Source organism: Limulus polyphemus, unplaced genomic scaffold (assembly GCF_000517525.1).
Source record: "Limulus polyphemus unplaced genomic scaffold, Limulus_polyphemus-2.1.2 Scaffold4139, whole genome shotgun sequence".
NCBI classification, from domain to species: domain Eukaryota; kingdom Metazoa; phylum Arthropoda; class Merostomata; order Xiphosura; family Limulidae; genus Limulus; species Limulus polyphemus.
Window position 1 is genome coordinate 31,458 of NW_013669749.1, and position 23,669 is coordinate 55,126.

Below are 23,669 nucleotides of genomic sequence, written 5' to 3' on the forward strand. Positions count from 1 at the left end.
CTATTTACAGGGGCAGACTGTCTTAAATACTATTTACAGAGGCAGACTGTCTTAAATACTATTTACAGGGGCAGACTGTCTTAAATACTATTTACAGGGGCAGACTGTCTTAAATACTAGGTATAGAGGCAGACTGTTTTAAATACTACTTATAGAGGCAGACTGTTTTAAATACTACTTATAGAGGCAGACTGTCTTAATTACTGCTTATAGAGGCGAACCACCTTAAGTACTACGTATAGAGGAGAACCACCTTAAGCATTAACTATAGAGGCAAACTGCCTTAAGCACTATGCATATGGGCAGACTGTCTTAAATATTATTTACAGTGGCAGACTGTCTTAAATATTATTTACAGTGGCAAACTGCCTTAAGCACTCACTACCTATAGAGGCAAACTGCCTTAAGTACTATATATAGAGGCAAACTGCCTTAAGTACTATATATAGAGCCAAACTGCCTTAAGTACTATTTATAGAAGAAGACTGTTTTTAATACTACTTATAGAGGCAAACTGTTTTTAATACTACTTATAGAGGCAGACTTTTTGTAGTGCTATTATTTTCATTTGTGTTTCTTTTTTTATTTATTTAAAACTGGCTAACTACCCATTCTTAAGAAACTGCATTTAGGACAGCTTAATAAAATGTAACAAACTTCTTCGTAAATACAAGCGTGTTCGTATTAGGAACTGCACGCACATTGGTTACGTTACATTTAACACTGTTCACAAGCTTATACATCACCCAGGAGCGAGCGGCTGATGCCACATTCGAATCTAATAACTTGACTGAAATTTGGCATATAAAAATAAATTGTATAAGATATTTCATTTATATCTTCAGTTATATAAAAAAAAAAATTTCGCTTTTTCAAAATTTATATATATATACTACTACTACTACTATATACATTATATTCTGTACATTTACTGTTCTTTAACAAATGTACAACAAGGATGTTTAACAATGACGCTGTTCCGGCTCGTTTAATGTATGGATTAGTTTTACTTTTAACGAGTTTTTATCCGTCTGACAAAAGTACGGCCACTTTATTATAGTTATTATTTCGGTTTTACGAACAATAAACACATGATCCAGTTTATCTTAGTTTTTGTTGTTGTTTTCCTCCGGTAGGAAAAGCCTGATTATTTTAAGTCTTAATCCATACGGGGTTTCCCCCCAATAATACAGCGGCGAGCTTTAGGGCTTATAACATTAAAACTTAAAGTTCAATCACAGCTTATTGTGCAGGTTTGCAGCTTAAAACAAACGATCAGACTTTACAAGTTTGACGAACGTATTTCTAGTTTGTATTAAACTGAAGGTTTTTTTTATCGGTTTTATTAAATGTACAAGCAGTTTCTTTCAAAAATTTAAGACGTACATATTTGCTCAAGGTACACAGTGATCTTAAGTAGTTTATTAGAAACTTAATATGCTTACTAATTACAACCAAACAATTTGTACTACGTGAATTGACGGCATTGTTTTGAAAGTAAGTTTTGAGTCGCATTTTAATTGTTGAATATAATATAATAAACTGGACTTTTTCCATAATGTATTTATTAAAAATAACCATTGTAGTTCAATTATGAGCTTGAGAGTATTGCGTTTAATAAACGCATTGTAGGGTTAGATGGAAAGATTGTGTTGTTAGTGTGTTTTAAGTAATTTCCATTTTGAAAGCATATATGTGCTAATTTTGATCAGAGTATAAGCCAAAGAATCGTTATTTGTGTTAATAGGTTACAGAGAGTATAAATACTTGTTTTCTGATGTCCCGTACTGCGAGACGTAGTAGCAGCAGCTAATCCATCAAGCACGTGTTCAAAATCTACGTCTCAAAACTCGTAGGACTTACAGGACCAATAAAAGTCATGCTAAAATAGAGGCAGTTTATTGAAACATAATATTATATCCAGTAATATTCATATAAAAATAACTAAATCAAGACGAGGCTCGGATGCAGCGCGTTTCGATTCTCAGGTGTTCAGCCAGTTTTAAAATGTATGGTACAAATCTTGTATGTAACAATTTATAAGCAATCAAACTGAAAATAATCTCTTTCTCTCCCAAGGTTTTACAGTTTTCTCAAGCAAGGGGTGGGGCTTCGGGTCTGTTAGACCTTGTATGACGTATACAATAAGAAATAAACAAACGAGTCGTTTATTTGCATCGAGAAAAAATCTTGTAGTGAAACAATTAAACAAACTTCGTGTCACATACATACAAGCAACAACAGTACTTTTTTTTCAACAAATATGATCTCATTTGGACAGGATATGTACTAGCCAGCGTAGGTCGAGGAGGACATTGTGCCCGTAGGCTGAGGCCCCACTACCTTCAGTGATGTAGCAAGAAACGATTTGACGGATATTACCACAATTTCAATAGCAATATACGATCCTACTTCATTAATTTGTGGGTATAGACTTCTTTCGTTGTTACTTCTTGCCAGAATCCTGAACAAGTCACTCCTTCATTGTACATTACACTCACGCATGACACGTTATTTTACACTTGACTTATTATCAACAAGTATATTTGCATGTTCCCGCACTCGTGCTAGAAGCCATCTGGTGGTAGATCTTATACACCTAGCGTCACAACTAGGGCAAGTAAATTCATAAATAACATCCGACATCTTTGGTGTAGAAATAACGGTCGAAAGTATGGGTCTAAATTATCAAGTTTTCACGAAAGTTTGAAAAATAACCTTTACTTTGGTTCTCATATATTTACACTCATTCTTAAGTTATTAGACAATAAGAAGCTCATTTTGCAAAATAAATCGAACACTTAATACCAGTAGGTCATTCTAGGTTAATTATATGATGTGTATTATCAGGATTGACTGCTATAATTTTTCTGAAAATATCAACCGGTAATCTTTGTCAGACGATTATGAAGTCGTAATCAATCTTCTCTTATCAACCGGTAGTCCTTGACTTAGAATTGTGGAATCGTATTCAACCTTCTCGTATTAACTGGTAATCTTTGACAGACGATTATGAAGTCGTAATCAACCTTCTCTTATCAACCGGTAGTCCTTGACTTAGAATTGTGGAATCGTATTCAACCTTCTCGTATTAACTGGTAATCTTTGACAGATGATTATGAAGTCGTAATCAACCTTCTCTTATCAACCGGTGTTTCCATTTGGTTTCTGCACAATTTCCCAAAACTCGCCCTGCATTAATTGTCTTTTGCAACATGACCTTTCAACTAGTTCCACAACTGTCCATTTGATTAGCACCATGACTTTGAGTTGGCTGTTTCATAACTTTATTTTCATCATATTTTCCGTTCTCCTACAAATATCACTTATTCAGGTGTGCAGTTTGGATTATTATATTGTAGAAATTCATAGTCAAGGTCAATTAAATGTTGTCTACTGATAATTGCATGGTTAACCAGTTTGTATGATACTGCTTCATCTTCATTATATCATCAACTTTGAAAATATCTCCAACCCCTGCTAAAGAAAAAGTTCTCACAGGTATATATATATACACACACACACAATATTTTCAACATTTGATGAATTCTAATAGGCACATTTCTGTAAAAGTAATTTTGTAGTTCCAATAAACCCAGTCTTTGTTTCTTAGTTCGTAGCACATTGTTGTAGTTATCAAACGAAACGTGCTTTTGTAAAAGAAAAAAAGAAACTACTGTAGTCTTTTTTGTTTACATAATTTGGTCATTATGCATAAAATATGTATGGTTATTAAGTTTCTCCAAAATTAAAATGACAAATGTTTTTTTTTTTTTACAAACTGAACGTTATGTAACACCTTGCGAATGGGTCTTTTAAATTAAAATTCCATTCAACAGATTTGATTACTTTTGATACTATAGCCATATAAAGGTTTTTATAAATTTTCAGTATCCAGAAATTTGTCCAGCAATAATAATAATAAATTGATGTAAATGTTATTTTTCTTAGTGGTATGAACGTGAGGAAGAAACTTTGCAAACGTTCATTGTCTAAAACGTAAAATCGGCTTTAGAATGGCTCTCAAAATATCCTGTATTTCGCCATTACTCGCCTTTAATGGAAGTAAATGGAAAAATTAAGCACGCCAAATGCAATAGCGAACGCTGGACGGAACGCTTTCAACGCGAACGCCTAGAGACTACGAACAGCTTAACCTAACTATATTTCTTGTGGATTTTACGATATGTACTGATCATACCGCTAGCAGCATTAAACGATGAATTCAAACTGCATTTACTTAACTGAGGCAGTCACTTTCTTCTTTTTGTCGTAAATAAATAGTTATGTTTAAAAAACATCATGTTACATATTAGAATTTCAAATAGCCTGAAATTGAGTTAACTAATAAATTTAAATTTAGTAGTTAAATTGTACTTTGGATTTAGTAGTTAAGTAAAAGCCTATGTATACTCAGTGTATGATATTTGCCAACAAGATTGTTACACACAGTTTTCTTTTTTTAACACAAGTACGTTTTAATATACACACAAGAATGCAATATACAATAACAATTATTGCAAATGGTTATTACAAGCAATATAAAGTGGTCTTTCTAGTTTGGAACTTCCTTTATCTTATCGAGGGTTCACGATAAGCGAGTTGATTACGAGGTGATATAGGCACAATTCATTTAGTGGGGAGCTAGATAGCTTTGTCTTTCACTGATCACACGCGTCGATTTATCCACCGGTGACATTAGGTAATGTTTTCGAAAAATACTAATGTCCAATGAGAATCCTGGGCAAATATATGAAGTTTTCCGATTGGTAGGCGTTATAACAATCACAGTTATAGCTTCCGAAGTTTTACAGCACACTGATTATAGCGAACTTTTAATAAATACTCTCCCTTTTGGCGCGTCGCGTTGGTTGTATTTATAGGCGTGGGAAGGTTTTCTAGAAAATTCAGATTACATAATAATACTGAGCTATATTTAAACGTTTACGTATATAGATATATTGTTGATTCTCATTCTCGAGAATCTTCTACAACTTTGGAGAATAAGCGGGAGTTTCGCAATACATATTAAATATAAACTTAATCTAAACAACGTTCATATTAAAATAAATACATAACAAATTCGTTACAGCCCCAAATATCATATGTTGTGTCACATAGCCCTAAGTATCGTGTTGTGGTACACAGCCCAAAATGTTTTGGAATCTCCGCATAGGCGCGAAATGTTGTTAAAGAACATGTCATATAATAACTCATATTATTAAATATTTCATTTGTGGTGCGTTTTGATACAACTACTTCAATATCTCCTTCCCATTTCTGTTCTTTTTAGCGTGGAGTGATTTTTTTTGGGTTAGTGGCCGTTACGCACTAAACATTCAACAGCTAAAAATATTAGCTCTCCCTGACTTAAATACTTACAAATGATATAAAGGTTCAGGAGCTCGAGATTAACACATGAAATGACACTCTTATGTAAAGAAAATCGAATTTTAAGCATTTCGATACATAGATGTGCCTCCTGTCGTTGGTCAGTGGTAAGTTTCATGACTTACAATGCTAAAATCTGGGGTTCGATTCCTCGCACTGAAAACCCAACTATGAAACTGGCTATGTGCTGTGTTTAACGCGGGGAATCAAAACCCTGATTTTAGTGTTGTAAGTCCGTAGGTTTACAGCTGTCCCACCGGGAGACATAACTTTTCTTACAACCATTTGTGAAGATACGCAAATCTAAAAAGTAAAGGCAAGAAAAAGAAGCTATAATCATAAAAATAGGTTTTAGTTAATCTTGGGGAAATTATTTCATGTTGATTATCTACGTTTTAGCCATTGTAAATATTATCTTTGTGAAGTGCAGTATTATTGATATAAAATCGTCATTTAAAAATTGAAACCTTTGCAACATAAAGCTATTTAATTTTGTCGTTAGTTTAACTACTTGGGTTAATGACTTAGTTTCGGGTGTTACGAGGATTATTAGTGTAATTAAGACCTTAAGGGTGCCGAAGGGGGCAGAGTGATTACTGTGCCAATCTGCGTATCGGAAGGATCAAGTGATTCGAGCTTCGGTGTGCCACAGAAAACGCTCTGCACTTTTAGCTGGAGAGTTATTAGAACTGTGATAGTCAGAAATTCTAAACAGAGATGGCTTTGACTGAACTTTGGGGTGTTTGTCATTTACCCCAGGTTTCGTATAAGGTGCCATTCAGGTTAAAAATGTGACAACTTTTAAGATATTACTCGTTGCCCGAGCTTAATAATTGTAAGTTTGGTTACGCATCTGGATGAAGCACTTTCGTAGAGCTAACAGTTTTCATTCTTATTTTACAAAAACTATAATTCTCGGAAGCATATTTCTTGATCTGTGGTAAGAACATTTTTGTATATGACAGGTCAAACTTGTGGGAGGTTTAGACGTGTAAGTCTAACTTGCTTATGCTTTTATTATCATACTTCAGTTAATTAATCTACAACACAAACGCGTGTATATGAGATTACAGCCCTCCTTTCCCCATTGAACACGCAATAGTTTTATATATATATTTAAACTGCATTTAAACATAAGAAATTCTAAAAAAACAATCTTTGGTTTGTTCATGTGACGTGTTTTTCTTTTTCACACATTTTACAGGTTGTGCCATTTATTTCTGTTAAGCTGCTTGCTCATTAATTTGGTATTCGTCTTTTTCTTCTCAGTTTTCTGTGTTATGCAATGGGTATTGTTACAATAACAGATAAGAAACAGTACTAACTATGCATTGGTTTATAAAAAATACGAATTAAATGAAACTCTTGCGTCATGTAAGTGAAAGTATTAAGTGAAATATTAATTTGATATTTTATCAAAGTGAGAAGAAATATATAACAAATGTAGGTGTCGCTCAACATTGTCAGTGAAAAAGAAAAATGTGTGATATTTTGTATATAGTTGTTTGTTATTGAACTATTTAAAGACTGGTTATATATCCACAATACTTTTTATAACCGTCACGTGAGTCGTCTAAAGATTGCTTTCGGTTGTGAAACATTAATTTGAAAATCCATGTAATTAAAAATCAGTATTGAAAATAATATTTATTTCTCAAAGGGCACAGTATGATCACAATGAGTTTGACCAAACGCCTCCTCCTGTCTAACGTTTTTGAAAATTTTAAAACTGTTTGTTTCTTGTGGATTTTGCGCAAAGCTACACGAGGGCTAACTGAGCTAACCGTCCCTAATTTAGCATTGTAAGACTAGAGGGAAGGCAGCTAGTCATTACCACCCACCGCCAACTCTTGGGCTACTCTTTTACCAACGAATAGTGGATTGATCGTCACATTATAACGCCCCCACGGCTGAAAGGGCGAGCATGCTAGGTGTGATGGGGATTCGAACCAGCGACCCTCAGATTGCGAGTCGAGATCCCTAACCACCTGGCCATGCCGAGCCATTTTATTGTGTTGTCTCGAAAACTAATTTTTCTAATTAAGTATTTCCTGCATGCTTGTTTGTATTCGTGTAGAATTGTATGTTGTTGTTTTTTTGTTGTTGTTGTTTTCAGAGAATCCTCTTTAACTTTTCAGAGATTGTGTATTAGTATATCGTATAGGTGTTAAATATGAGTACTAATAAATATGTTTATTCATTATTATCAAAGATGATATTAAGATAAAGTATTCATTTTAACCAAAACTGTTTAAGACGTGTTTTTAAATTCCAGTTCGACTTTCGTGAAAATTGGCACTGTTGAAGGTTTCAGTCGATTTGAAACTTTATACAAACATTTATATACAAACTTTATTGAAGGTTACTATAATCATTATCAATAAAACGCCAAGTATAATAAGCTGTGATATCTTGGTCATATTTTAGATCCATTTCTGTTAATTGTCAGGATAGGTAATTAATTTTCGACTTGTGGTTCTCTGTGGCTTCAAGAACCGAAAATGTTGGCAAGTTGTTAACTCTAATTAGCTAGGCGTTTCGTGTTTATACGGTTATACCTTCCTTCTGACACGTCCGTGAATACAACTATCATAAATACTTCTAGTGAACAGTTGTTTTATTTTTTAGCAATAACAATGACTCACCCAGTATGAACACAATCACTCTTTGTTTCTCAGAAAAAGAGTCTGTTGTTTTGTCAGAAATAAGCTGAAGGTTTGCCGTTAGCTCGGATAGTTCATGGCAAAAGCTATGGTTTATAATGAAGTTAGGTCACCCCCTCTGGTGACTGATATGCAGCATAATAATGTTCTTTACCAATCTGCTAAAGAAAACAGAGAAATTGTTTCCTGTCAGGAAAGCGTTTGTTGTAAACAAAGCTTTGCGAGTTAAGAGTGGCCATGTATTCCGCTAATCTTTCGGGATCGTTTTTATTGTGCCTTTTGTAATATTCTTGTTTCAGTTTAATGAATTGATGTGTGTGTGGGCTAAACATCATTATCGGCATGTTAAAAGATGAACATTACTTAGTAATTGTGAACACCGTCTCCAAAACTTGCTATTAATGTCCACTGAAGTCTGTATTTCTTTCAAGAGTGAATTCATTACTTTATGTAGCAATACTAAGCGTTTGTATCTTTTTCCAAATATAATATTTTGGAACATATTTAATATTTATGCAGTGGTAATTAAATCACACATCGCTACTGATTTAAAGCTAGTTTTACAGACGTACCTGGTTAGAAATTTGTGGTACATCTGGTGTTTACATTTCGGAAACTATTTTAATAAATTATTAAAAATGAATTTTTTTTTAAATCTAAATTTGGAAACAAATATTTTTGATAGACGACTATAAATAAAATATATTTTTTTAAACTTCAGTGTAATGTTTCAAGATCTTCACGAGAACACATTCCTAGTCAACAAACCTGTTGATTATATAGTTACATATTTAAACTAGGAGTGTTGAAAACTTTGATTAGCAAGTGGTTAAATTAGATCATTGATTGGTTAAGTTCAAGGTAGTAGTTACGTAAAGTCTCCGTCTCAGGATGGACAAGCTTGAACCAGTAGTTAATACTTATGCTTACAGGAGGTAAAAAAATTTTAGAATTTTCGAGCAGAACTACACAATGGTGGTCTTTCTGCGCATAGCCATTCCTAATTTTGGACTAAAACTGAGAGACTTGATAGAGGCAAGGCAGCTAATCAATGGTATCCACCACCGACGCTTGGGATACTCTTGTCTGAACAAATAGTCAGATTTGACGTCACTCTTATAAACGGCTTCAAAATGTGATCTGTTTTTGCAGCAATGGGCCATGAACTATGAACTTTCAGATTCACAGTCTGAGTACGCTGGCCATGCACGGCCAGGTGGTTAAAAAACTTACGTCAACGGTTCGTTTCACTGTCCAGTATTAAGTATAATAGCCTAGTGTTGCGTCAGCGAGGTCACATGACTAGTATCACGCCACCCGTTTTCTAGAAATATCCTTTTCCTTCAGGAATGCCCTAGCATTTACTAGATATGTGTTAGTCTGTTATATATAAGATGGTCACAACGTGACGGGACAACAGTGTAATGAATAATTGAATGTATGCGGACAAAATATTGTTGGCCTCGTGAGACGTGAATTATAGTGTTGTTACAGAGCGACTGTTGAAATTAAGTGTATCGTAAAGTTGTATTCGGAAAGAATAAACCAGTTTTATTAAGAAAGGACTTGTGTCGCTTAAGTTTCGTTGGCACGAAGTTACGGAAAATCAACTAACGACTGGAGGCGTAACACTAGGTTTGCTAGGTTAAAACTTAATTAAACTTAATTCCGCAGTTGGTTAAAACTTAGTTTAAAGCTCTTGTCAGTTGTTGACCAAATTTAAATTGTTCCATAGCAGAGCTTCCAAAAATACACTGATAAAATTTCAGTAGTTAGCTTGTTACCTCAAAATAATCATGATAGCAATTCAACGAGAGAGAGAGATAGAAAAAATATTTCAACTGCTTTTTTCTCCTCATCTATTGCTAGTCAATATTATGGTGTTTTTAGTAATTTTGGAACCATCGATTTTAGTGTATGATTTACCAAAAAAACCATCGTTTGAAGTTATTTTTAAATCGTGACAAAACGTTGAACAAAATAAACTAGAGGAAGGCGTTTCGAATTTTCTTTGGAAAACTGTGTAATATGATGTTCGGAAAATGGCACGAGTCCTAACTGTGAGAAGTTGTTTAACAAACGCGCAAACTGAATAGAAATTCGTGAATAAAGCGGAAACTGTGCGGCTCATCACCACCCCCAGGGTTTTATTCGAGTGCTATATGGTGAGGCAGCATTGTTAACACATTGGCTTAGACCTTTATTAGTTGACGCAAACGCTTTTCAAGGGCCACTTGTGACGCGATCGGTTTTCGAGAGCGTTGTTAGCCTATGAACTCTTGGTTTTGGGCTCGTTGCTAGTTCGACTTGAACGTATTTTATATACGTTTCATTAAATAGTTTAAACACATCAGGTACATCCTATAATAGCAAGTGTTAGTGGTATAAATAGTGTACTTACTTGTAAAAAACAAAAAACATTTTAATTTCCTTCTTATATCTTTCTCTGCATTTGACTTAGTAGCATCAGAGAAAAAAACAAAAACTAACAAAAACCGTTAATTATTTTATAGTTGAATGGGGTTCCTGAGCTAATTAAATAAAGCTACCTTTTCTGCTAAATTGTTCTTCAGGTCCAATTATTGTATTATTTGTCGTTTATTTATTAGACTATACTCCTGTTAAGCAGTTTGGTGCATTTCTTACCTACTTCCGATTTTTTTTTTTTTAATTTTAGCACTTAATTGTATTTTGGTTTATATCCGTCTTTAGTGTATTATGTCGATGTAAATTAATTAAATCATATTTTTCATAACCCCACTTCTGAAAGCGTACACATGAAAAAAAAACGGCGAAGTTTTTATTTTAGAGATGTTATCCAGCATTATTCATTATATATAATATTTTGTGAAACGGGGGTGATTTAAGTCCATCAAATTTAAAGAAACGGGTGCTATGTTTTTGTTTATTCTCAAGGATTATTGATAGGAAATGACGTCATTTTGACATTTTTTGAAAAGCGTATACGAGGTCTTTTGCCCTTCCCCCAACGTGTTTTGTACGCTCGTGAAAATTACAGTAATTTGTTTTTACTAAACACCTACACACATTCTTCATATACAATCTCAGTAATTGTAAGTATATTGTTATAGTTATAACACTAGTACATAGTGATGAAGCTCATAAATTTAATTTCAGTTATGTTCTGATTAGTTTATTCGTTCTGTGTAAGGGTTTGACTACTTTCTTTCCAAGTGATTTTACTTGATAGCAGCATGAAGGATTCATATTTATTTAATTAGTATTTATCATATTAAACTTGATTAAACATTCAAACAGAACCCAGAAATTAACACAACATTAGGTGATTTTGTACGTAATATATATCCGATATGACAATAGTGTCTGTCTTAGTTGTTTTCTTCTTGTGAACATAGTATAACAGAAATACTGCAGATGGCGCTCATATCCCCCTGTTTTCATTTTCTTGATTACGCGAGATTATTGGTGACGGAATCCCTAATAGTTGCATCAGAATCTCACATAATTATTTCTGATACGAGAAGGATGCCTATAATCACATTTTCAATGTTTGAATGTATTTAGGTAGTATTTCTCTGCCACTGTAAAACGAAAAAATTAAACGTCATTAAACTCTTGTCATGATTTTCGAATTGTTTTGGTATGTTTTCTGAGACGTTTTTATCTTATTTTAAAAATTCTACCAATTTTAAGGAGCAGCAGTTGGACTTAAAGGCCACCACCAGCAACAACTGTTTAACACATGGAAAAGAAATAAGTGAATATTTCAGGTCACATGTTGATATTGCGATTTGACACTTTGGGGCAGTCTCAACTAAGTTTTGTATCATGTTTGTCACCTGGATATCTACTCGTCTCTCCCCATCTACACTTACAGCAGTGTTAAAAAAAATTAATAATACTTACTACAAACAGTTGTGAAAACATCGACATTTTACGTATTAAGGAGTTAGTGTTAGTTTACAATTTCGACTATTTTAAATATAACGATATATTATTTTCTTAGATTATCTACCAGTGAAGAAAGCAATGAGAGGAATGAAAGTGAGAAATCCACATCAAACGAGTGCTCACAGCTCTGTTGAGTAAATGGGACGTTTTCTGAAGCAAACTAAGAGAGGTAAGTGTCTAGTACTATTTTCTTATTCTCTACCTACTTCTTCCAAGATTTACGTACTAAACACATGTAATGATGAAATTGTCTATTTACGTCAATCAAGATAGTCCGCAATGACAAGCATATGTAGCTTTTATATATATATTGATGTTTCATATAGACACGTTCCTTTGGCTTTGGTTTTGTTAGATAATTGGCAGGAACATCTTTGTTCTTGGAAAGAAATTGATTAATAATATACTTATTAAAAACTTCCAGCAATGCAGATGAAAACTTATCCACCCCCAGTTTTGTCTTGTCCTTGAGTTAGCCATGTGTGATGTTTGTATAATTCAAGTGACTTTGGGTGCCCCTGGATACACTTTACTAGTGATGTGTAAAAAAAAAAAAATTTTTCTTTCAGTTCTTGTAACTAGTATTTTTCAATTCTCCTGGTCCTGGTCGCGTAACGTATATATTATTGTATATAATACGCTATTCGATCTTGTCAAAAAGGTCTTTGTTTCGGATCTTGAGTTTGAGCCATTCAGTAGGAATACCAATGACTGGCCGTGTGATTAAAAAGTGTGTCGAGTTTTCTTGCACAGCACAGTCACTGACCTTTTATCACTGAAAAAAAGTGGGAAATCTCTCAACTTCAGATTTTACAATCAAACATGGAAAAATCAAATCTTAAATTTTTATAACGATGATTTTAATTACGTGTTAAAATTGTTTCAGGAAAAGTAACATTTTTGGAAATTCTACATTCATTAATGACGAATCGTTAAATATGCATTATTTTATTAATAATATTAATTACAGTTTTCTCAGCCGCTCATTTTCGTTTTACCGAGAACTGTCTCTATATGTTTTTCCTCAAAAAATCTATTAATGAATTTTACAGGAAAAAGTAACAAGTCATCTTATAAGGTTTCTGCAGGAATTTCCTGGAACATTTTTAATATACAGTGTATAAAAGACGGAGATATCTGTTTGTAAGTTTTTCATTTGCCGAAATTAAGACGTAAACCCTCAAATCTTGGCAGTTAGCGCTATGATAGTGTCAGAAGAAACGTTTACTCGTTACTATAGTTACGAGATTTAGAGAAGCCATGTGAGGCGTCGTCACATTCTTTGAAAAGTAGAACAGACCGTCGCCAGTACTGTTCTGTATATCAGCTTGACTTGAGACCAGATAGAGCCACTATTAACCGTTTTATAAAGAGCCAATAAGACAAACGCATTTAAACCGTATTATAATTCATTTGATACGACTTTACTTGTTGCTATGGGTACGGAAGACAGGAAAGGACTATATGCTTCTTTTGTTATATTTAGATTTGCTCAGAAAACAGTATGCTTTAAGAAATTATGATTTTCTGGCCGTTGCCTCCCCTCTGTTGTTAACTGTTCCATACATTTTGAAGAGTGTTATTAGTTGTGACATTTTAAGTATTTCTGACGGTTAAAATGTGAATAGAAGGAAGTGGAAGTAAATGTCTTGTAGTTATTTGTATTGTCATCAAACAAGGTGGCAGGTTTATTGTATTATATACAGACACGTAGAAGACAGCTGGATACACGTGTCCTTACAAGTGTTCTTTTACAATGGAACAAAGGGGAAAATAACTACAGCTAAGAACATTCTAATCTACTTCTGGCTTATTATCTCTACCTATCCTTCAAACTAGCGTGATTAGATGACAGGTAATACAAAAATAAATTTGTCGAGACCTTGGTGTAAATTAATTTTAAGTTCCTGACTTTTCGGTTAACCTACCAACACATAAACACCAATTAAAGGACTGTTAACGTCCAGAAAAAAAAATCTTGCATCTCTTTCTTTCCTGTGAAAGTTATCTTTATATCTTAATAAAGACATCGATTATGTACAAACTTTTCACCTCCTCCTTTCCATTCGGGGTTATCTATGAATTTTAACGAAGATATTGTGAACTTTACAATCTGATTTATCTGTGCATTTTTACAAATGTTCTAATATGTCACTTAGGGGGCAAATTTTCTACATTTTCTTTTCCAGCCCCCCATACCCCCGGTGGCTCAGCGATAAGTTTGAGGGCTTATAATGCTAAAAATCGGGTTTCGATACTCGCGGTGGGCCCAGCACATATGGCACATTGAGTAGCTTTGTACTTTTAAAAACAAACAAACAAACAATACCTTTCCACACAGGGCACCCGTATTCTACCACTTTTAAGTGCTGGATGTATTTTGTGCAGTGTTTCTATGAAATAGTGTATATAGTACTACAAGTAAGGCTATTTTATTAATTATTTTCAGTCTTATCTTTTGTTCTAGAGTTTGTATTTTTTTCTAGCTGTTCCTCAAGTGTGTTCGGTGAGACCATGTTATAAAATCCTCTTTTTTTCATACTTACTTTTTGTAATTCTTCTCCTGTCCTGAACATATTGCTAGGAAGTCAGTTGTAGAAGGTTAGGTGAACGTTGAGGCCGTTGATGTGGAGAAATATTGTTAATACCATAATGATAATAAAAAACCCTTCCCTCTGTGTTTATTACTTTCTATTACAGTTTCTATAACAGTTTGAATAATACTTGCTATATATGTTTTTAGATTTTATTTAAAAAATAACAACTGGACTTCAATTTAATAAAATAATTTAAATTAAACAAAGGTGGATGTTTTTGTTGAGCTAAACACTCAGGTCTACAAACATACTCCAATACGGCTCTGTATAGTACGGCTCTGAATTTAGGGTTCAAATCCGTGCGAAAGTACACAGTATTCTCCGCACTTTAAGCTATGATTGTGTTGTGGAAGTGACAGTCATTCCCTTGGCTTGGATGGTGGGAGGTAGGGTGTTGCTGACTGGCTGTCTTCCTTCTGGTCAGTAGTAATTCAAAACAAATACGGTAACAAATAACCCTAATAGTTTTTTCATAAATACATATACAATATACTCTAACGCTTAACCCAACCTACTTATTATAGAAATTACTTTTGGTACACAACTATTTATAACCTGTACACTGTATAAATTTACAAACTTTTTTCCTTAAATATTCTGATCTCAAAATGTGTACTTAAAATAATTAGTGTGAGATTGCTGAATAATTATAACCATTTTGTTTTGAATTTTCACAATTCCTTCAGTGAATACTTATAAATTTACACAGTTTCTCGTTTAGGTTAACATATAATGATAACAAGTGTAGAAACGTTATTCCGATTAATGTATGTGAGCTTCTGTTGTACGTTCGGTTGATTTTGTTATAATTTCGTACCAAACTATTTTCAAGCGCGTCCCTATACAATAAATAGCTACGACTCAGTGAGTGCTGCGTCACAGTCACATCTGTTTCTCGTTCGGATTGATACATAATTTAGCAGACTAACACACTAATAAGTTTAACATAACAGCAAATGTACAACGTTTCGACAAGGTTTTGTCGTCATCAGGTACATGTTAAACTTATATTAAAGTTTTTCTTCATTATCCATTCAAGCCGTCTCCAGCCATTATTAGTCTCAAAGTGGGTTCCTCGTCATCGAATTTAACACACTAATGATTCAAAATTGTTTTTGTAGGTAATTTCAAATATTTCATAAATTGTCGAGAAACGGTAACTTTCAGGGAATATACTTTTAGCACTTGAGAGTAGTTAACTGATGAGTAATACACATGAACACGTATATGATTTCTAGTTTCAATAAATAATTATATAAAATTTTATACGTAATAACCTTTACGTGAAGAAAGATAACAATATGCGGTAAAGCACGCGTTGGTTTTCAAACCCCTCAATTTCTGAACTAAGCCAGAATTCAAAAATTTTCTCAACATATAAAACGAAAAATGTTTATTTCAAAGAAAAGCAAAGACGGTATTGCGGTAACCAGAACTCAAATTTGTTCTTGTTTCTTTTAATGACAAGTGAACTAATTATACACGAGCACCAACAAACAATATAATTAAGAGATGACACACGCAATTCAAGAACACAGGATCTGTGCAATCAGCAGGTGTAAAGCATTTCACGAACAGGAACTATATGTGTATCAATAGGAGTACAGGCAGTTCTGTAACAGGATCTGTGTGTGTCACAATAGGAGTACAGGCAGTTCTGTAACAGGATCTCTGTGTGTCACAATAGGAGTACAGGCAGTTCTGTAACAGGATCTCTGTGTGTCACAATAGGAGTACAGGCAGTTCTGTAACAGGATCTGTGTGTGTCACAATAGGAGTACAGGTAGTTCTGTAACAGGATCTGTGTGTGTCACAATAGGAGTACAAGCAGTTCGAGGACAGGAGACAGGATCTGTGTACCCTAAGAGGAGTACTGTAAGACCTACCGATAAGAAGACACTGTCGCCTCAGTAACTGCGTCATAGGAGTCGCTGAACGTTTCCTTTCCGCAGTTGAAAACTAATAATGTTATTGGCACATGTTTCTTCCAGGTAAACTGGGCACTACCGCATTTCATATTTTGTTTTCAGTAGTCAATGGACAATGTCCTAGCGAGCCGCTGGGTTGGCCGTATCGTACCATCGTCCTGAGTGCTGAGCTCTCTAAACCGAACACTGCTAGACTTTTGGCTGTTGGGCCACATAAAGTCAGCGGGGTTCACATCCTACGAGTTGATCTCAAAGATCATGTCATTTGATGCAATTCCAGAACGTGTATTTGACGGATGGTAAAGACTTCTACAGAAGTGTAATTTTAACAGAGGTCGTGTGAAGGATATATAGATCAACGGCAAATTTGACAGAGGTTATGTGAAGGTTACGTGGACCAACAGGAAATTTACCGTGTATTTTTCCTTTCTTCGTTTAAAAGTTGTTGCAATTTAAAAGATCTGTGCAAACATTTGTAGATACTTTTAATAGTCCAAAGCTTCAATAGTGAGACTTTTTCGAACCTAAAGAAATCGCTAGTGAAAAAATAGTTCTGTAATCTGCTTCTTATGCAGCTGCTTGAAATACCAACTGAATGACTTACTTGGTCAGGAAAAACGACAGAGGAAATATATATGCCTTACCATTTTTCTTTTATAAGAAGCTCATATATTGCCTTTTAACATTATCGAAGTTTTTCCCGCATTACATTTTCTAACTTATTGACTGTAAATTGGAACTGATAGAACGTTTAAGAACGACATTTGCAATAGATTAACGATTATTCATATTAACAAAACAAATAGTTTGCGTATATGTCTGAACGTGTACAGTAGATGTAGACCTATTACACTGTACACACCCCTTTTCATAAATAGGCCTGGCATGGCCTGGTGCTTGACTCGCAATGTACGGGTCACTGGTTCAAATCCCAGTCATAGAATATACTCGCCTTTTCAGCCGCGGGGACGTTATAATGTGATAGTCAATTCCACTATTCGTTGGTAAAAGAGTAGCTCAAGAGTTGGCGGTGGGTGTTGTTGACTAACTTCTCTCGACTGTTAAATTATGGACAGCTAACGCAGATAGCCCTGGAATAGTTTTGCGCGAAATTCAAACCTTTCCAGAGTGCTTTTATAATAATTTATAATTATTAAACCAGTATTTGTTAACTGTTTGTTTATGAAGCTTTTGTTTACTACTTAAGATAAGTTTTTCGAGTGGCAACAGCACCATTATCAAAACCAAGGGGGACAAGCTTCTGCAGCTATTAGTTTCATTAATTGTCTTAGTACATTAACATGGTCGACTTTTATTTGTCACCAGAGCTCTTGTGTACAACACATAATCGTCTATAATTAGATATTTTCTAAGTTATATAACTGGGGCGTGGCTCTATCATTGGACTTAATAAATCAAAATATATTGAAGTTGTGTTACAACAATCCATTTCTTGGGCACAAACTTGATAAGCCTTATTAGCTGTAACATTCTCCTTGCGTTCATAATCCTATCCTGCTAGTACAAATATAAAAAAAAAATCCTATAAAAACTAAAGTAGTGTAGAAATGTGTGTAAAAGTGGAGAAACAAGATAAAAATGACATCTTGAAACAGCAAGATAACCTGTGACGGCAGTAAAACTACAGTTCCTACATTACTGCCCTATGTCCTTTTCTTTCGTTGTTTTCCTTTTATCCAAGACAATAATGCCATATACACTAATCACCTCGTAGTCATATTTTATTTATTATCCCTCTAGCGGCACAGCGGAATGTCTGCGAATTTACAACACTGGAAACCGGGTTTCGATACCCGTGGTGGACAGAGCACAGATAGCCCATTGTGTAGCTTAATTACAAACAAATCCTTTTTTTACAACAATTTAATTTTTGTGGAAAATAACTTATTTATCCCAGATTTGTTGGGGTTTTTTTTGAGACACGTAATTTTGAGAATAACACGAGATCTCTGTGTTGTCATGAAAATATCGGTCAAAGTCTTATGAATGTTCTGTTCTATTCCGAGGTATGGCAATGCCTCTTTTTATCTTAGTAATTATAAACATTATAATTCGAAAGTTATTATAAAAAAATGCTTAGAATCAGAACATGACTTTGGTGTTTTGATTTACCCTACTCAGGTGAATAGCACCAACAACTTGCAGCTACGGTTTGTACGCAACGTCATTCGGCAGAAGTTATTAGATTTAGGATTACTAATTTCACGCTAATACATCTCTTAAAAGGAGAAGAAAAATTCATCCGCCATGTTTTTATTTTCCGTTCAGCTGGGAATGTTTTCTTGGGAGAATAATTGTTTAGTACATTCTCAAGTATAATTAATCTAGTAGTTTCTGGACTTGTTAATCCCTAATTTTGTTTATGTCAGTTTGTGTCTATAATTAGTAAGGTTCGTCTTGTTTAAAACCTCATGATTGTGGCCGTGCAAAGAATAATATAGTATAGTTGGAATTTCGAAACTTGTTTTAATAAATTATGTAAAATAAAATACTAAAATGACGAGTAACTAAGACTATGTTGAATGTGTTATAGGCGATGTTTACAGGTAATATTCTAAATCTGTTTCAAACATTTCTGTTATGCCTTCAATCAATAATAGACTTGATACGGGAAGTTGGCCAAATCACCTGTCTGTCGTATGCAAGGCAGCGATTTGATAAATGCTCATTTACTGTACGCAGATAAGTTATACCCGAAATACTAATTGAAACGAAAGGTGGGAGGTGTTGTTGAAAGTGACTGGTATATTGTTACTACTGGCTGAAATTGGCAGTTTTATTAACAGTACGACCCCTTAAGAAACACTTAGAGGTTGTTATCATAGGAGTGAATTAGCACAATATTTTGTTTCCTGTTTACTGACGTTATGCTTCTCTTCTCTACTTTACATAATCCCTGTCAGTTGGTGTAATTGATTGGACCAGGGCCAGACTGTGGATTGGAGGGTCCCTGGTTCGCGTTCCGTTGCAACAACAACAACGGAAAAAAAACTAATTCCACAGTTTGGCGACGTGATTGTGTTGTAATAGTGACGGTCAAATCCCAGTATTCGGCTAGAGGTAACAAAGGCTGCTGTTAACTAGAAGACTTTGTTACCTAGTCTATAAGCTCAAAATTAGGGACTAATACACCATATAACTTGTGTAGCTTTGTGTAACCTAAACAAGAAGAATGAAACTGATAAATTATTTTATAGAAGATTCACGAATACGGATGTTCTTGTTGCTTTAGGCTGAAATACACATCTTGGAAACAGGTTTTTTTTGTCTTAACATTCAGTGTTTAAAAAATTTATGTGTATTTAGTTCAGTCATAATTGTTATTTCATTTCATAATAAGCTAACAACGCTATGAGTGATGTAGTAAATGTCAGTATCTTGTAACAATTAAGTCAGTAAAATTAACACCGATTGTTATTTAAAGTGGATAAAACATTGTTAGTATCTAAAAGCCATAAAGTATTTGCTTTTGTGGTGGAGGTAGGGGGGGGGCGAACAGTGATATTTTTACTGGTATTATTATTATTATCGCCGAAGCCATTATTATCGATACCATTTTTGTGTGGCTTGCTAATTAATAAACATTATGCACCAAAATAATAACACATTGTTTTACATATTCTGAACGGTTGCGAAAACTAAAGATGATAAATTTAGTTTAATTATATGCAAAAAAATTACTCGATTTTACATTACTGAATTACTAAGAAAAAGTCCTGACATATGACTGATAAAAATAATATAAAGCGTTTCATTAAAGAAGTATATACTTAAGTATCGCATAGTGCACATATTATTATTATGTATAAATCCGGAAAATCGTACCTCACATGTTCTATCATAACTACAGGTCTTTGAGTTACTGGTTCATACAGTTTCTGTTCAACTGTTTACTCCGATCTTAGTAGACAATATTTTTCTAATAGATTTATTTTACTTTTGTGACTGTTGCTTGAAGAGGGCGCTACATTACAGTTAATGTCTGTATTTGAGCCATAGACTAAAATAAGGAATAAAGGTTTCGTTTCTTACGATATTCTGCCGTGATCATTATTAAACTAAGTTTCATGTAAAAGATGAAAGTGCAGGACGATAGTCAAAGATATATCCTGGAATTATTAATTTTGCCAATTTCAAGAGAGACATGTAAACAATTTTTTTTTAACTTATCGATTGCATAGATTGGTTACATTGGTGGAAAACAAAAATAGAAGCTATTACTTGATAACAAGTCCGACACAGTCCCCAAACTTTGCACCTGCTTTATTGTTCACAACCGATATAAGTGTTGTGGGGTTAAGAGGTCAAAACTACATTGATAGAAACAGAAATTAGGTTTGCAGTCCCTTCCATTTGCTATAATAGAACATGGTGGATTAGGTGCCAAGTCAAAAAGGATTGTTGTAAATAGTAGTATTGAATAGATCTTTAACAACAATAACAACAACCAATTAAAAATATCAGACAAAAGAAATTTAAAACTAAGGGATGTAAAAGAAAACAGAAAAAGGGATTTTGGCATAAAGGCAAAGTATTATCGTGTTGGTGAACTCGAAACATGAAATTCCTTTTAAAAAAAAAACGTTTATTGTGTAATTATCTAAGTAACTTTAAACTTGTGTTAGTTTTTTTCCCTGCGTCATTATATATATATATATATGTGTTATTTCTATCGCACTTTTATGTTCTTGTTTATATATGAATATACTTTTACGTACTGTAATACTTTTCAGAACAAATGTACTTTGAAGATTCCTAGCAATGTGTTTAATTTGGCTAAGATTTTTGTAAGCCTAAAGTAACGTGCTTCACCAAATTTTTTAATCCAAGTTATCTCATTGTCTGCAGTTAATTCTAACTTTATATTTCATATGTGGGTCGGTATACACTGTGGTGCATGATGACTTGTGTACTAGTTTTCTTTTTTAGTGTTTATTTCAGCTTACTTTCACTCGTTACTTATCCCAAAGGTTCGAACACAATATCCCAACAGCATGTCGATGGTTGTTTCACGAGAGATTGGGATTGAAAGATAACATGCTTGCTACCTATCAGAGAGCGGGAACAATGGACCTTTATTCTGCCCGAGCGTAGGCTTTTTCGTAGTTAGTATTGATAACTGTTAGCAAAACTGAATGTTTCCACTCAGCCCTTTTAACCTTGTATTAATTTGAATTGTTAGATCGTCAAAGCAAAAATGCAAAATATCAGAAAAAACCTAAACTAGCGTGAAGTATCTAAAATTAGAAATCGGATCACATTGTCAGTAGCTAGTGTTCTGTTCACGAGTAAACTAATTTTTAATATGAATGATGAATTAGCTAGAGGTTTGGAGAGAAGACCCTTATCAACGAATAACACCTGGTGTTGCATTTAACCGCACGTGGTAAGCACGTGCGTAACTGCTTCACGTTTTAGGCGAATGCTGAGCACGTTCGTGTTGGGGCTATATTTGCATTGTAAAGAAAAAAACTATGTTCGTCTCTTTCGCTTGAAAAGAATGATAATCGTAATTTACAATAGGCATATGGCACATAGGTTGTTATCAGACAAATTATAGAATCCTGCATATATGTTTAGGCATAGATAGAAGGCCAGATGTTTTAATCTTACTAAAACAGAACTCGAATTTAAAATAAGGTTAGCCATCAGAATACTGATGTTGCTGAATAGAATCACTCACGCAGCTGTTCATTTTTAATTACCTGAATTAGTAACAGTCGTTAATTCAGCTTCATAAGTTATTCCAGGGGGTTTACTAAATAAAGTAGTGAAAATTTTACTGTTCTCTTGGAAAGTTTACATTCAAGTAAATACTTAAAAACAGAATACAAAGCTGATATAAATTTATGAACAGTGTAAAAAAATCAACTGATGTCGAAAAGAAAATTGCACGGCAGTTGCAGTGGGTTGTTTCTGCTGTGATGTTATCTCTGAAATATTATTTTTTTATCATTCATGAATAGTGAATGTTTCTTTTATATATAAAAGACAGTTTTCCAGCCTGTAAGGGTGATTTCTAAACATGGTTAAAATAACAAGAAAAAGGCTTCTGACCATCTTCAAGGCTCGAACCCTCTGTAGACCCAGCGTAGATAACCCACTGAGCAGAGATGTGATAAATATGCCAGATTTTGTGTAAGTGTGAAAATTTCGATAATGAAGCAACGCCACCTCCTTGACATTCAGTTTGTTTTGTTACAACCACTGAAATAGTATTATACTCAAAGTACGATGAGTTATTTCATACTTTCAGAAAATAACACAACATTTCCGTATAGATTGTTTGTTCGTTTGTAATTAAGCACAAAGCTACACAATGGGCTATCTGTGCTCTGCCCACCACGGGTATCGAAACCCGAATTCTAGCGTTGTAAGTCCTCAGACTACACTACCGGAAAATGTTTATTAATATATTAAAAAGTATCGCTTTCTTACTTTCTCATCCATTATATATAAAACACCCTTTTTTCATTAATACGTTATTATTCGTTTTACATGCACCACGATCCACATACATTCTAGAGTAAAATTAACTGATAGTGCACAGAAAAAAATATTTAGTTGAAACCTTGCGTTTTTGATAATTTTATAAATGTGTAGTTGTTACATTAGAAATACAGAGAAATCGACGTAATAGCTCAGAAGACCCAGGGCTGTGTTATATATCATTAAAAAATAGCTCAGAAGACCCAGGGCTGTTTTATATATCATTAAAACTAGCTCAGAAGACCCAAGGCTGTGTTATATATCTTTAAAAAAATAGCTCAGAAGACCCAAGGCTGTGTTATGTATCTTTAAAAAAAAATAGTTCAGAAGACCCAAGGCTGTGTTATATATCTTTAAAAAAAATAGCTCAGAAGACCCAGGGCTGTGTTATATATCTTTAAAAAAATTGCTCAGAAGACCCAGGACTGTGTTATATATCTTTAAAAAATATCTCAGAAGACTCAGTGCTGTGTTATATATATATATCTTTAAAAAAAAAGCCTCTGACTATAGTGGACACTCTTGTTTTTTGAAAAATTATAATTCCAATTTATGCAAACATTTCTGGAAATATTCATTCTGATTCATTTGATAATCCTTGACCTAACTTTCTGACCAAATTTCTATAATATATACATGTATATATT

At 33.9% G+C, this 23,669-nt stretch overlaps 1 protein-coding gene across 1 annotated transcript in view; it reads left to right on the forward strand.

Moving 5' to 3' along the window:
• The window catches only part of LOC106470651 (cyclin-dependent kinase inhibitor 1B-like), a 40,251-nt gene that overhangs the window by 12,509 nt on the left and 4,073 nt on the right, over positions 1–23,669 (forward strand). Inside the window, exon 2 of the mRNA XM_022399284.1 lies at positions 12,043–12,156. Coding sequence (XP_022254992.1) covers positions 12,043–12,125 — 83 coding nt within the window. The 3' untranslated portion in view covers positions 12,126–12,156. The remainder of the gene's footprint in view (positions 1–12,042; positions 12,157–23,669) is intronic.